Raw genomic sequence first — 14880 nt, 5'->3', positions numbered from 1 at the left:
ACTTAAAAAATTAAATTACAAGTTAAAAAACATAGTAATAAAATTTTTAAAAGTGCCACGGTGATTAAACAACAAAGTAAAAAAGGCAAAAAATGGAAGTTAAATCTTATAGAAGAAAATAGAAAGGAGCATAAACTCTGGCAAATGAAGTGTAAAAATATAATTAGGTAGGCCAAAGAAGAATTTGAAGAACAGCTAGCCAAAGACTCAAAAAATAACAACAATTTTTTTTTTAACCCTACTAAACAACCAGAGAGGCCACTGGATGATCAGATGCTAAAGGAGCACTCCAAGACGACAAGGCCATTGTGGGCAAATTCCTTGCATCGGTCTTCATGGCTGAGGATGTGAGAGAGATTCCCGAACCTGAGCCATTCTTTTTAGGTGACAACGCTGAGGAACTGTCCCAGTTTGAGATGTCATTAGAGGAGGTTTTGGAACAAATTGATAAATAGTAATAAGTCACCAGGACTAGATGGTATTCATCCAAGAGTTCTGAAGGAACTCAAATGTGAAATTGCAGAACCATGATCTGTGGTATGTAATCTATCATTTAAATCAACTTCTGTACCAGATAACGGGGATGCCAATTTTTTAAAAAGGCTCCAGATGCGATTCCGGCAATTACAGGCTGTTAAGCCTGACTTCAGTACTGGGCAAACTGGTTGAAACTATAGTAAAGAACAAAATTGTTAGACACATAGATGAACATAATTTGTGGGGGAAGAGTCAACATGGTTTTTGTAAAGGGAAATCATGCCTCACCAATCTATTAGAATTCTTTGATGGGGTCAACAAGCATGAGGACAAAGGGGATACAATTGATATAGTGTACTTAGATTTTCAGAAAGCCTTTGACAGGGTCCATCACGAAAGGCTCTTACGCAAAGTAAGAGTCATGGGATAAGAGGGAAGGTCCTGTCATGGATTGGTAACTGGTTATAAGATAGGAAACCAAGGGTAGGAATAAATGGTCAGTTTTCAGAATGGAGAGAGGTAAATATTGGTATCCCCCAGGCATCTGTACTGGGACCAGTACTATTCAACATACAGTATTCATAAATGATCTGGGAAAGGGGGTAAACAGTGAAGTGGCAAAATTTGCAGATAATACAAAACTACTCAAGATAGTTAAGTCCAAAGCAGACTGTGAAGAGTTACAAAGGGATCTCACAAAACTGAGTGACTGGGCAACAAAATGGCAGGTGAAATTCAATGTTGATAAATGCAAAGTAATGCACAGTGTAAAACATAATCTGAACTATACATATAAAATGATGGGGTCTAAATTAGTTGTTACCACTCAAGAATGAGATCTTGGAGTCATTGTAAATAGTTATCTGAAAACATCCACTCACTGTTCAGCGGCACTCAAAAAAGCTAACAGAATGTTGGGAATCATTAAAAAAGGGATTGATAGTAAGACAGAAAATATCATATTGCCGCTATATAAATCCATGGTATGCCCACATCTTGAATACTGCGTGTAGATGTGTTTGCTCCATCTCAAAAAAGATATATTGGAACTGGAAAAGGTTCAGAAAAGGGCAACAAAAAGTATTAAGGGTATGGAACAGGTTCCATATGAGGAGAGATTAATAAGACTAGGACTTTTCGGATTGGAAAAGAGATGACTAAGGGTGAATATGATAAAGGTATATAAAATCATGATTGGTGTGGAGAAAGTAAATAAGGAAGTGTTATTTATTTCTTCTCATAACACAAGAACTAGGGGTCACCAAATGAAATTAATAGGCAGCAGGTTTAAAACAAACAAAAGAACACAACACACAGTCAACCTGTGGAGCTCCTTGCTAGAGGATGTTATGAAGGCCAAACTATAACAGGGTTCAAAAAAGAACAAGATAAATTCATGGAGGATAGTCCATCAATGGCAATTAGCCAGGATGGGCAGGTATGGTGACCCTAGCCTCTGTTTGCTAGAACTGGGAACTGGCAACAGCGGATGGATCACTTGATGATTACTTGTTCAGTTCATTTCCTCTGGGGCACCTGGCATTGGCCACTGTCGGAGGACAGGATACTGGGCTAGATGGATCTTTGGTCTGACCCAGTATGGCCGTTCTTATGTACTTCTGACAATAAATTTATCTGTTTCTTGATTTAAAGGGACACTGCCAACTTGAATGTTTTTAACTGACTGATTTTGAAAAAAAATCCAGTTTCTAATAGAACACACACTTTAAATAACACATCTCGAAATTTCTTTTTTTTTTTAAATATGAAGTTATTTTTTCTGCCCCGACAATGTTCATAAGTATCAGCGGGTAGCCGTGTTAGTCTGTTTCCACAAAAACAACAAGGAGTCCAGTGGCACTTTAAAGACTAACAGATTTATTTGGGCATAAGCTTTCGTGGGTAAAAAACCCACTTCTTCAGATGCATGGAGTGAAAATTACAGATGCAGGCATTATTATACTGACACATGAAAAGAAGGGAGTTACCTCACAAGTGGAGAACCAGTGTTGACAGGGCCAATTCAATCAGGGTGTGGGACTGGGAGTGGCTGGCTCACTACAAATCAACTTTCCCTCTCCTGGAATTGACACCTCCTCATCAATTATTGGGAGTGGACTACATCCACCCTGATTGAATTGACCCTGTCAACACTGGTTCTCCACTTGTGAGGTAACTCCCTTCTCTTCATGTATCTGTATAATAATGCCTGCATCTATAATTTTCAGTCCATGCATCTGAAGAAGTGGGTTTTTTACCCACGAAAGCTTATGCCCAAATAAATCTGTTAGTCTTTAAGGTGCCACCAGACTCCTTGTTGTTAATGTTTATAAGAGGCTTTTCATGAGAAATTGGCAGACGAGGGGAAACAGTGAAACTGACTGTACGCAAAATGCTGTCAAATGCACAAAATAAATAAACTGGAAGGTAAAGGGGTTTTTTTTTGCTAAGTTCTTCAGTTTTAATAATTATAGATGTTACTTGTAACTGTAGTAGGTACAAAATTTTCTGTAGAAAATTTTAAGTTTACTTTTGCATTTGTCCTGCTCTGTGCTTGAGGAATAAGGCTCTGATCATGTTATACATTTATGCACATGCAGAAATTATACTCACATGAGTAGTCCCACTGGCGTGCACGGGCTTAAAGTTAACCATGTCTATAAATGTCAATGGAATTATGGTGGTATGGGAGTTACCACCTCATATTACTGACTTGTGCATTTTAGTTTTGATGCTGCCTTTGTCATTCTGTCTATAAGGAAACCAAGGGTGGTAGAGGCACGACTAGCTGTCAGTCAAACAAAAGGTGATCTAAAAAAAGATTAATTTTACCAGTTTTCCTTACGTTTTACAATATGTAAAATACCAGGCATCTTTAAATACTCTGTATATATTTACCAAACACTGGAAGCTAATAAAGATACGTGCTGCTGAGTGGAAACCCAGGCCTTGTTTAGATTAGAAAATTTCACTGGTTTAACTAAATTAATTTTGAAATGGATCTAGTGAAACCACTGCAAACCCCTAGTATAGATACATTTATATCAGTTTAAAACTTGCTTATGTCAATTTAGTTTATTTCAGTTTGAATTGGTTTAAGCAGATTGATTTTAAATATCAATTTTAATTCACCTGGTGCAATTTTCTAGTTTAGATTAAAGCCTCGATACAATTGGTAAGCAATTAGGGGCAGGGATTGTCATTTTGTTCTGTGTTTGCACAGAGCCTACCAAAGTGGGATCCTAGTCCATGTCTGGGGCTCCTAGGGGCTAACACAATACAAATAAACAATAAAAATGGATATCATGAAAACCATCTGAACACAGTACTCCTATAGAATTCAACTGGACTGTCATGTACACTGAGAGCTTGTAGACTGGACCTTTAAGTTGCGTTAGTGTGACATTCCTCAGGGTACAATCTGGACTGATGGACAGCTGTGTCACCTCAGTTCTCCAACCTGGGGTGCCTTTTACACTGCTTCGCTGTGAGAGCAACTACTCCTGGTCTGCTCACACATGGCCTCCAGCATGTAAATCACCCCCAGCTACATTATATGAGTACTATATCCAGGCAGCCATCTATCTATGAATGATGCTTCAGGCAACACCAGCAGACTCCCAGTCCCAGACTTTTCCCCAGAAATGTGCGTCTTGTACTACCCAGCACCCTCATGGACAATACAAGCTCATGTGAAGGCTGTAATTTCATTAATAGAAAATGATATCCACAAACCTTGTTATCTCCAATGGAGTACCCCAAACAAACACACACTGGTGTAGATAAAACAAGATTATTAACCAGAAATATTTATTTTAAGTGATTATAAGTAATGAGGCATCAAAGTCAGAATTGATTACAAAGTAAACAAAAGCTAAAACACATCTAATACTTAACAAGTTAAGTGAATTTAAAGCAAAGGTTTCTCTCACCATGTGCTTTAGGAGTCTTACTGGCTGGAATCCTTTCGACCAGGAACTCTCCCAGAGTTCAGTGTTAATTTCCTTGTCCTTCAGGCGTTGTTGATATCATGAGTAGAGATGAAGGGAGAGACCTTTTGGGGCCTCTGCTCTCCTTTCTTATAGCTCTCTTTTTCTTTGAAAATAATCTCTAGCTGAGGTTTTGTAGACAGCAAGTCTATGGAGATAGGAACCTCCAGCTATTCGTTGCCAAGATGTAAATTTCTTGCTCACATACTTTTTTCTGCCAAAGAATGGCCGCTTTCCAGGTGATAGTCCATTTGATTCTGTTGACACTTGGCTCAGGCATCAGTTTGCTTTTTGTCTCGGAGAAATTGATTTGTGGCTGTATCCCCTGATTTAGAATATGTGTTAATAACATCATATAGTAGAATCATGTAAGTTTACATATAATATTACCACATATATTTTAATAGGACAATAATGATCAGCAAATTATGAGTTTTCAAATGACACCTCACAAGGTATACTTTGAACAAAATCCACAATAGTTTTGTAAAAAGGGTGAGCATAGGGATACAGGTTGTCACAGAGAAAAAAGTGTGTAAGTTACAAGCAGTAGCAAAGTAGGTGTGGTTAAGAAGATCACATACAGTCCATGAGAGATCTAGCCGTTTGGAGTGGTAGGGGAATGGCACTCTTTCCCTATTTGAACGAGAGTCACCTCTCACTTTTGTACAGCACATTCCCCTGTAGGACTTACTCTGTGCTACTAGCATGATGCTGACTACAACTGCAGTTACGTATGGTTGACCCAGAGCACCTATTATAGTAAAGGTGGTAGTGAAATAAATATAATTTGACTATAAAATATTACTATACAAAACCTTGATAGGAAATTCCCCATAGTAAAGATTTAAATGGAGAACTTTGTCCAAAGGTTATAGCAGTTGCAATCAGATAACCATTAATAGTATTTTGTGGGTTAGGCACTCTCTTCTGTCTATATGAAGAATAGCAGAATAGCCAGCTTCAGGGAAAACTGAGTAAGCAAAAATATCTGAGGAGTGTCTGTGTGTTGCAGAGGAACTAGGCAAAAAATGGCCAACACCTAAGTCCACCTGAAATAACCCACATACAGTAAAGAGACTGAGGACCATGTGATTTTGGGCTGAGTGGTTTTTAGGGTAACAGTTCAGATGACAGGTTTGACAGGAACAGGTAGTATGCTGAAAGCAAGAGATAGTAATAGAAAACACTGCTTTCTGACTATAGTGCTAGAAACAGTAGTGACTTACTTGGGTTTTCTGCAAGTGGAACTCCCAGTGTGCAATTCTTTTGGGTTTGTTTGTTTTTTGAAAACACTACTGAAGGTAACTAGGTATTGTGTGTGTGTATATATATATATACTGTGAAAAACACCATGAATTTGTGTCACCAGTGGGTACCTGACCCACTGAAAATCTCCAGAAACTGCTCTCTCTCAGTAAAGGTTGATACTCTTTTTGTTCTATACTATTTGCACAGGATTTGACAGATACCATTTTATGACTTGGCTGAAATGGTAACCTCTCTGTGGAGCGTGTAGTGAGAAGATTCTAGCTACAACCTGGTAGGTTTACAAAAAATTGAGGAAAAAGAAAAAGGAAATTAAGAGGCACATGGCAAAATACTGTCTACTTTGTCAGGAACAATCAGAGCACAGAGACTACCTCAGGCTTCAATTTTTCCAAAGAAAGAAACATGACTTATATTATGCAGGAGTGAGGAAAATTCCAAACTTGATAAGGGGGGGGGGAGGGAGGAAATGAGGAGAGGAGGGAGAAGACACACAGAAAGAAACATAAAGAAAAGGATATTACTGACATATTGACAGAAAATCCACCAGGACAATCAGGGCCGTCCTTAGGATTATTAAACTGGTGCCCCTATGTCCAATGGCAGCCCGAGCTCACAGCCCAGCAGGGGGATGAGGGGGGAGGCAGCAAAGGATAACAAGCTGCCCAGCCTGCCTCACGGTGGCAGAGAGTCACGGTTCCCCACAGAGACCCCGGTACCCCCTCCCTCACACAGAATGGACATGCAGAAGGTACTGAAGGGTATGCTTGTGTTCATTTTAAACAAAATGTGATTTATAAGGTACTTATGCAAGTGATGAGCTGCCAAAATATTAACAACAGGCTCCCTTCTCCTCACCCCGCACGGGACCCCTGCCCCATCCACCCCCCTTCCCTGTCTCCTGACTGCCCTCTGCCGCCCCATCCAACCCCTCCTCTCATTCCTGATGGCCCCCCGGGACCCTTACCCCATCCAACCACCCCTTCTCTCTGTCCCCGACTGCTCCTGGAACCCCTGCCCCTGACTGCCCACACCGCCCAATCCAACCCCTGCTCCTTCCTGACTGCCCCCCCCGGGACCCTTGCCCCCATTCAATCCTCCTGTTCCCTGCCCTCTGACCGCCCCGACCTCTATCCAACCCCCCACACAACCCCCCGGATTCCCCTGCCCTCTTCCAACACTCCCTCCCTGCTCCCTGCCCCCTTACCGCGCTGCCGGGTCCAGGTTGGAGCTGCTGGGCCGGGTCCGGGTCGAGCCGCTCGGCCAGGGCTCGGCTGGGCCAGGCTGGAGCCGCTTGGCCGGGGCCGCTTGGCTGGGACCACGGGCCCCGAGCCAGGCCGGGACCCAAGCCGGGCCAGAGCCGCTCGGCCGGGACCGGTGCCCAAGCTGGACCGGAGTCGGGGATGCTTGGCCGGGGCCGGAGCCGGGGGTGCTTGGCTGGGGCCGGGACCGGGCCAGGGCTGGGGCGCTCGTCTGGGGCCAGGCTGGAGGGAGCCGCTCGGCCGGGCTGGAGGGAGCCACTTGGCCGGGGCCGGACTGGGCTGTGCCGCGCCTCCCTAGAGCCCACCCCAACTTACCTGCCTGCTGCTTGTTTCAGGCTTCCTGCGAACAGCTGATCTGCGGGAAGCAGGGGGCAGGGGGAGGAGAAGGGGGACAGAGTGGGAGCGTTCAGGGGAGGAGGGGGAAGTGAGCTGGGGCTGGGGTGGACAGCTGCCGGAGCTTTTGTTAAATTTAAAAGCCCTTTTAGAACTGGTTGTCCTGGAACAACCGGTTCTAAAAGGGCTTCTAAATTTAACAACCGGTTCCTGCGAACCGGTGGGAACCGGCTCCAGCTCACCACTGCTTATGCATAAAGAAGCATGCTATGGCTCACCACCCTAGGAACATTCTAGAAAAGGCCAAGGGGAGGTGGGTGAGCTCAACATGTGGAGTGGAGAAGTATAAGCATGTGATGAACAAATCCATGTATGGAAAGGTTAAATATGATTAGTTAGATTAGCGGTTTGTGTTATGTAACTTATTATGTAACTGCCGTGTGCTATAAAATAACAATGGGAGGGGCTCCTTGCTGGAGGGACTCTGGCTGATTTTTGTACCAGGGGCTCTCCCTTTGTGCACATTGAATAAAGTCTTGTTGAATTGGATTGAATTGAATCGAAGACCTTTGATTCTGCCTGGCATCTGACTCATTTGGTTATTATTAGCAAAAAGAACAGGAGTACTTGTGGCACCTTAGAGACTAACGAATTTATTAGAGCATAAGCTTTCGTGGACTACAGCCCACTTCTTCGGATGCATATAGAATGGAACATATATTGAGGAGATATATATACACACATACAGAGAGCATAAACAGATGGGAGTTGTCTTACCAACTCTGAGAGGCCAATTAAGTAAGAGAAAAAAAACTTTTGAAGTGATAATCAAGATAGCCCAGTACAGACAGTTTGATAGGAAGTGTGAGAATACTTACAAGGGGAGATAGATTCAATGTTTGTAATGGCTCAGCCATTCCCAATCCTTATTTAATCCTGAGTTGATTGTGTCTAGTTTGCATATCAATTCCAGCTCAGCAGTCTCTCGTTGGAGTCTGTTTTTGAAGTTTTTCTGTTGTAATATAGCCACCCGGTTATTATTGGGAACCACAAAATCCCAATAGTACCTAATTAAAAGCACTAAACTTGGGAATAAAAAATGTCAGTCACAGGTTTTTTTGGTATGCCCTGAAGTTTGTCAGACATTTATTTGCAAAAACTTTGTAGTAAGAGTGAGTCAGCTGTCTTGCTGAATACAACATTAAATATTAGGGAATACATGATGCAGCTCTTCTCTGTTTTACATTTTCTTAATCAGTATTTCTAAGCTGATTTTATATTTTAAATGTACTCTTAAGCCTTCATAAAGTAATCATTCCAGATTACTACATATTTAACTCACCAAAACAAAGACATTATTTTAAATTAATCAGTCACAGAGGTTTAGTGTGTTCATAACAATGTTCATTGCTTTTAGAAAAAGGGAACACTAATTTACTTTGTGTGAATAACACAACAATAGACATGTTTATGAAATTTCACCAACTTTAAAAAATATGTTTCCAAAGATTTTAGGCATAACAAAGGATTTTATATCTTATTAAGGTACTGATTTTGCTGGAGGGTTCTCTTAAAACTAGTTCATCAGAAAGAAGAACAGGAGTACTTGTGGCACCTTAGAGACTAACAAATTTATTAGAGCATAAGCTTTCGTGGACTACAGCCCACTTCTTCGGATGCATATAGTTCATCAGAGAGTCAGAAGTAAAGAAAGGGAAACTCTTTGTCCAGCTATCTGGAAGGAAAGAGGTGTTGTCTCTTTAAGGTCTCTCTTCAGTGGGGGCGGGGAGGGGAAGAGGGGGTGAAGGGAAAAAGGGGTGGACAGAAAGGACAGGGAAGACTTTGGAAGCAAGTTTTTTTTTTACTATAGTAATTAAAATGTGTATTTTAGATAAGGGTGGTCTTTTGAAGGCTTTATTTAAAAAACTATTATGTCTGAAGATCCAAGCATTTAAGGCTAAAGATGATTGTGCATCTAAAAATCTATGCAAGGATTTTTTAGAGATGTGATTTTATAATCTTCACTAACACACTAATTAAATATTTTTAAAGCAAATTTTAAACAAAGGTCCTGTAGACTGACATGTTCTGAGTAAATATTACAGTAATGCACAACTGTTTTTGTCAGTAAATTCAGAAACTGACAGTATATACCTGGGGTTTGGCAAATGCCTGTTAAATGGCTTCATTACCCCTTGAATGGCTCTTTAATAGTTTCAATGTTGTGCTAATAGGTTTGGCAGGCTGGAAAGCTTTTTCACTTTTAACTACTAGATCCTTTCCCCAGGAAGACTCACCAGGATGCAGCAGCCAGCTATGGGAGCCTGCAGGAAAGGGATAGGAAAGTCAGGAGGGTGGACACTAAGACCCAGTGGTGCCCCAAATTTTGAGGTGCCCTATGCAGCTGCATATGTTGCCTATGCCTAAGGACAGCTCTGAGGACAATGCTCTGAAAGAGAGGAGGAGACAGCTGCAAACTCCACACTTTCATTTGATACCTCTGGGATCTGTATTCCTTTCAGTTCATGTCTAAGTATCAAGCTCACCTACTGCATTTAATAGTTAGATTATATATTGGAATGTATGCAAATTCTTGAGGATATAAGAGAACTTGAGCTTGTACCATTAATGGAACACAAAGATGAAAGCTACCAATTTCTTGGGGAGTTAGGATGTGGTTCTTAGAGAGTCCACCAGAGTGTTCCATGTGCTACTACAAGACTTTTCTTGCTTATGAAAAGTTACTTTGAATTGTATTGTACCTTGCTCGTGTATATAAGATTCATAAGAAAGAGAGACTATCTGGCTGAAATAAATAATTGGGTGCTTGCTATGGTCTGCAGCAGGCAATGCTGGGCATTGTAAATCAGCTTCCTGGCTCCATAGGCGCCGACTCTGTGGGTGCTCTGGTGCTGGAGCACACACGGGGAAAAATTAGTGGGTACTCTGCGCCCATCGGCAGCCAAGCTCCCCGCCCCACCTCACCTCCGCCGCCTCCCCTAAGCGCACCACGTCCCAGCTCCTCCGCCTACCTCCAGCGCTTGCCATCGCCAAACAGCTGTAGCAAGCTCTGGGAGGGAGGCAGGAGGAGCAGGAATGTAGTGTGCTCAGGGCAGGAGGCGGGGGAAGAGGCAGGGCCTGGATTAGCCTTCTGTGGGCCTGGTGCCAAAAATATTTGTGGGCCCCTATGGGGGCAATGGAGCATGGTGTGGGGAGATCGGTCCCCAGAGCGAGGGGGATGTCCAGGGGCATGACAGGGGCGGCCCCGTTCCGCCAGCCCAGTACCAGGGCACTATTTACAAACCGGCAGTTGCCAGATTCAGTGTCCTGCCTGCCCAGTGCTGCCAGCATGCCCCTTCCTGTCGGGAGTGGGCCCATGCCACGCCACACAGCTCCCCCGCCGAATACCTGCTCCTGACTCCCTGTGGCCAGCGCCCATCCCCAGACCCTCCTACAAATGCACAGTGCCCTGCACAATATCACCCCTGCACAGCACCCCCCAGCCCACAACCCCAGTACTGCCCCAACACACACAGTTCTTCCCTACCTCTCACAGCCCAGCACCCCTCCCAGATGCCCCTCCTCCCCAGAGACCCACTCCCTGCCTCCTGGCTGCACTCACTGGCCCTGCTGGGAGGCAACTGTGTCTGCTGAGCTGGCAGCGCAGCCGTGGCTGGTCACAGGGCATGGAATCATTACGGCCCCTCAGGAGTGGTGTGATTAGCCAGGCCAGGGTCTGCCCCCACCAGGCTGCCTCAGGACCCACTTGCCTGGAGGGGTCCAGCCAAGCCCCCCACACTGTTGTCCCCCCATGATTGCCAGAGACTGGCCAGGCTTCTGCACTAGTCCCAGGTGGCTCAGCTCTGGAGAGACAGGCGCGGCCCCACGGGTGGCGGGAATCAGAAACTGCCCAGAGCTGGAGGTGCACTGGGGGTTGGCCAGGGGGCAGAGAGGAGCCAAGAGCAAGCCAAGAGGAGCAAATGATGGGTAGGGGAAGCCAGCGGGCTGGCAGGGTCTCGGGGTGCAGTGGAAGCAGAGCAGGCTGGGGTCCCTGCTGAGCATGGGCCCGGCTCCATGGCGCCACTGGCCGGTATTGCCTGTAGGCTGCAAACCTCTCTTACCTAGCTTCTCAGATGAAATACATAGAAAACAATAACCGTTTCCCATCAGTTTTTTTCTTTTTTGATTAGTTAAAAATGACAGCAGTTTGTAACCTGGCAGAAGCATCAAGATTTCTGCAGACATTTTTGGAAGTCCATTTGTGGTTGAGGAACGAGAAGTGTGACCAGCTACATTTCCAGGAAATATAGAGATAACTGTGTGAAAACATATAATGCAAAGCTTATTTTTAAAAGAGCACACCATAAAGTTTGGAGTGGGCATAAAATTGCATGGTTGCAACAGCATCTGATCATTGCTGACAAAGGGGAGACAAAGTGTTTCTTGTATCAACTAGGCACAAGGCTGGGGACATTTAGGCACCAAATACAGGAAATAGAGTAGCTGGGTGGATGGATGGATTGTGCTCATTCTACCCAAATGTGGCCAAAACCTGTGTGATAAAGATCCAAGATGAGTGACACTCACAATTATCAACAAAGGAAAAGTCAGGGGCTGCGGAGCCGATTCTTTTGGTGTAACTATTTCTAGAACATCAGTTTCCTGCCTATTTCTCGTTTTCAACAATAAAACGGAGGGGACGCCACGTGCACGGGGAATGCAGGGCCCTTATGGGCTGAAGGGACAGTCAGCTGTCGGGAAGGGTGGGGTTGCTCAGCTATCTATGCGGGTGGATTGGAGGCGTCCGCGAGGAGGGTGTTGCCCATTGTCCTAGAAACTGAAGGTGGGGGGGGAAAGAGGCCGATTAAATCCCATCTAGTCCAGATTCTCTTCTCCAAGGGGCTCAGGTAGAACGGTTCCTTACAGGGCGTTGCTCAGGGCAGAGGGAAGTGGGGACTGAGCCGCAGAGCGGCTGCCTCTGTCCTTCACCCGGTCATTGCTGGGCACAGCGCGCCCGCCCCTTTGGGAATGACACTAGCAGGGCTGGGGCACGGGGAATGCCCCCAGGCGGTTTGTCCCTCGCTCCTCGCCGTAGCGTCCGTCGTCTCAGCTCCACGTTGGCCGCGCAGGCGCAGTGGCTCTTCTGTTCACCTGCTGGGGAGGGGGATCCAGGAAGGAGCGGAGGTGAAGCGGCGGCGGCTGATCCGGGGAGCGGAGTTACCGGCGCTTGCGGGAGGAGCTCGGCTCCCAACCACCCCTGAGCCCCAGGCTGCCGGGAGAGGGGACGGGGCGCGGGAGGGAGACTGACGTCCCGGAGCGGGGACCGGCAGCGGCTCCCCGTGTTCCCCTTGCCGCCCCCTCCTCCCCGGGGCGCTGGGGGGCCGCCGCCATGTTCAAGAAACTGAGGCAGAAAATCGTCGAGGAGCAAACACAGCCGCGGAGCCCTGGGGGGCGGGCGTCCCAGCAGCCGCAGGTACCGCGCACCGGGGCCCTGCGCCTCCTCCTCCCCCCGGGCTCGGAAGGGGATAAAGCAGTGGGGCTCGGCTCCCCTCGCTGCGCAGTGCCGGTGCGGTGATAACCCCGCTGCTGTCCGGGTGTCACTCGTCACCTGCAGGCAGTGGGGCGGGGTGCTCCAGTCCCAGTTTTTCTGCAACCTCTGGAGGAGGCAGCCCCGGCATCGCGCTGTGGGTCTGTCAGAGCTGCGTGCTCACGACTGACTCCTTTTACATCCGTGACACCTCCCCCACCCCCACTCCCTCATTAGTTCCTTTCCCTGGTTGGAAGCTCCCATTTATTATCACAAAGACGTGTTATAACTTCCTGCAGCGCTTCAGGGGACAAGGCACTTCTTCTCTAACTTTATGTCTTGCCCGCTCTGTCCCGGCGTTAATGTAGGACATAAAATACCCAGATCTCTACTTCTTGGTATGATTTTGTATCTTGGATTAAAAGAGAAATCAGATAAAGCACAAAGTCACTATACAAGTTGTGCTTTGGCTGTCAGAAACAGAAACTAGTTCTTATTCAGGCAGGACTCCTGTTGAAGTCCTGAGAAATTATATAGAGCTCTATATATAGCACATTAACTGTTGTGCTCTGTTTTTTTCCTCTTACAAAGTGAGCAAACTGCTTGCTGCCCCCAGACAAATCAGTTATTTCCCAGGAAAGATGTGCAGTGTGCTTTAAAAATAAAAGTTTATGAACTTGGTGCTTTTGAAAGTGAGACACCAACATCTTTACTTGGGCACCATGCAAGGTAGGCACAATGAAAAATTCCCCCCCCCCCCCCCAACATACAAGATCTGCTGTTGTTATAGCCTTAAATAGGGAGTGCCAGTCATGCTGAATTATGCTAAATTGTGCGATCCTCCTCAAGTCTTCTAGAGACTGCTGAGAACTGATTTTAATGTTAACTCAGTTTCTAGAAGTATCTCGTTCAGTATTCATACAAAATCTTTTTGGTTGTCAGGATAGCGAGAATAATGTGGGTGATGAAGCTATTGACTTTTTAGCGTTTAAAGAATTTCATATGATAACATTTTAGTTTACATCAGATCTCACAGTTCAGCATTGCGGTCATTGGTTATCTTTGTCACACTTATAATATAATAGTATATTCTGCCAATAATCATAGTTAGAGGTGATTAAATTTCAATATAAGCTGCTAATGACATCTAAACTATACAGTGAATTACTTTTGTCTGACTGCATCGTAATGTTGAACAATATTTGATAAATGAAGGAATCATTAACTATTTAAAAATTAATGGCTTCATCCCCTACCAAACCTTGAGCTTCAGGCTTTGTGGGTCTGTTTTTTTTTCCCCCCTGTCCCCATGTATTCCTGGAAGTCTCTCTTCGCTAGGGTTACCAGATGTCCCGATTTTATAGGGATAGTCCTGATATTCAGGGCTTTCTCTTACATAGGCATCTATTACCCCTCCACTCCCATCCTGTTTTTTCTCACTTGCTATCTGGTCGCTCTTCTCTTCTCCCATGCTGCTTTTAACTTTAAAGAAATTAAGAAAAAAAAAACACAAAAAAACACCTGCACTTGAGAGACCATTTGGTTACTTAATCTTAGAAATTGGTACTTCTTGGTTATTTAAATTGCTGTTAATATTACTAAGATTTTGAAATATTATTGGATTATACTTGAATTTTTACATATAGAATATCTGGAGTCTGTGGACATTTATTACATTCTCTTGCAGATTAAACAACTTGACTTTTTTTTGTCCAATTTGTACTTCAGTAAAGGTAAAGTTATTACAGGATTTTAAAGATTGCATGCAACAGCAATTTGTAAATTATAATAATACAGAATGTATACTTGTCACAGACGGCAGTAACTCGAAGGGCAAAACTAAAAAAATCATTAAGTACATGATAGGCTATGCAGAATGAGCAACTTCTAGTAAGTATTTTGGGTATGAATATTTACACTCAATTTCATCCAAGATGCTGATTCTTCAAGTGGGGAGTGATCTTTTTGTTGAGAGTTGTAAACAAGATCTTTATAAGGTTGTATAGTGTATTATCACATTTCA

General features: G+C 44.5%; 2 protein-coding genes across 4 annotated transcripts in view; one reads left to right on the top strand and one right to left on the bottom strand.

The window, feature by feature from the left end:
• The window catches only part of LRRFIP2 (LRR binding FLII interacting protein 2), a 171230-nt gene extending 163864 nt beyond the window's left edge, over positions 1 to 7366 (bottom strand). The window contains exons 1-2 of the mRNA XM_054019398.1: positions 7313 to 7366; positions 4410 to 4791 (exon numbers count right to left, since the gene is read on the bottom strand). The gene's annotated coding sequence lies outside the window, so the exon portion shown is untranslated. The remainder of the gene's footprint in view (positions 1 to 4409; positions 4792 to 7312) is intronic.
• Positions 7367 to 11506: 4140 nt separating this feature from the next.
• The window catches only part of GOLGA4 (golgin A4), a 116614-nt gene continuing 113240 nt past the window's right edge, over positions 11507 to 14880 (top strand). For 2 of the 3 annotated variants that reach the window (XM_054019384.1, XM_054019383.1), the window contains exon 1: positions 11507 to 12803. In XM_054019384.1, coding sequence (XP_053875359.1) covers positions 12720 to 12803 — 84 coding nt within the window. In that variant the 5' untranslated portion in view covers positions 11507 to 12719. The remainder of the gene's footprint in view (positions 12804 to 14880) is intronic. The other variant, XM_054019385.1, reaches the window with a different exon arrangement.

This window comes from Malaclemys terrapin, chromosome 2 (assembly GCF_027887155.1).
Source record: "Malaclemys terrapin pileata isolate rMalTer1 chromosome 2, rMalTer1.hap1, whole genome shotgun sequence".
In the NCBI taxonomy this organism is placed as follows: domain Eukaryota; kingdom Metazoa; phylum Chordata; order Testudines; family Emydidae; genus Malaclemys; species Malaclemys terrapin.
Note: the sequence above shows the minus strand (reverse complement) of the source record. Positions and strands in the feature narration are given on the sequence as shown.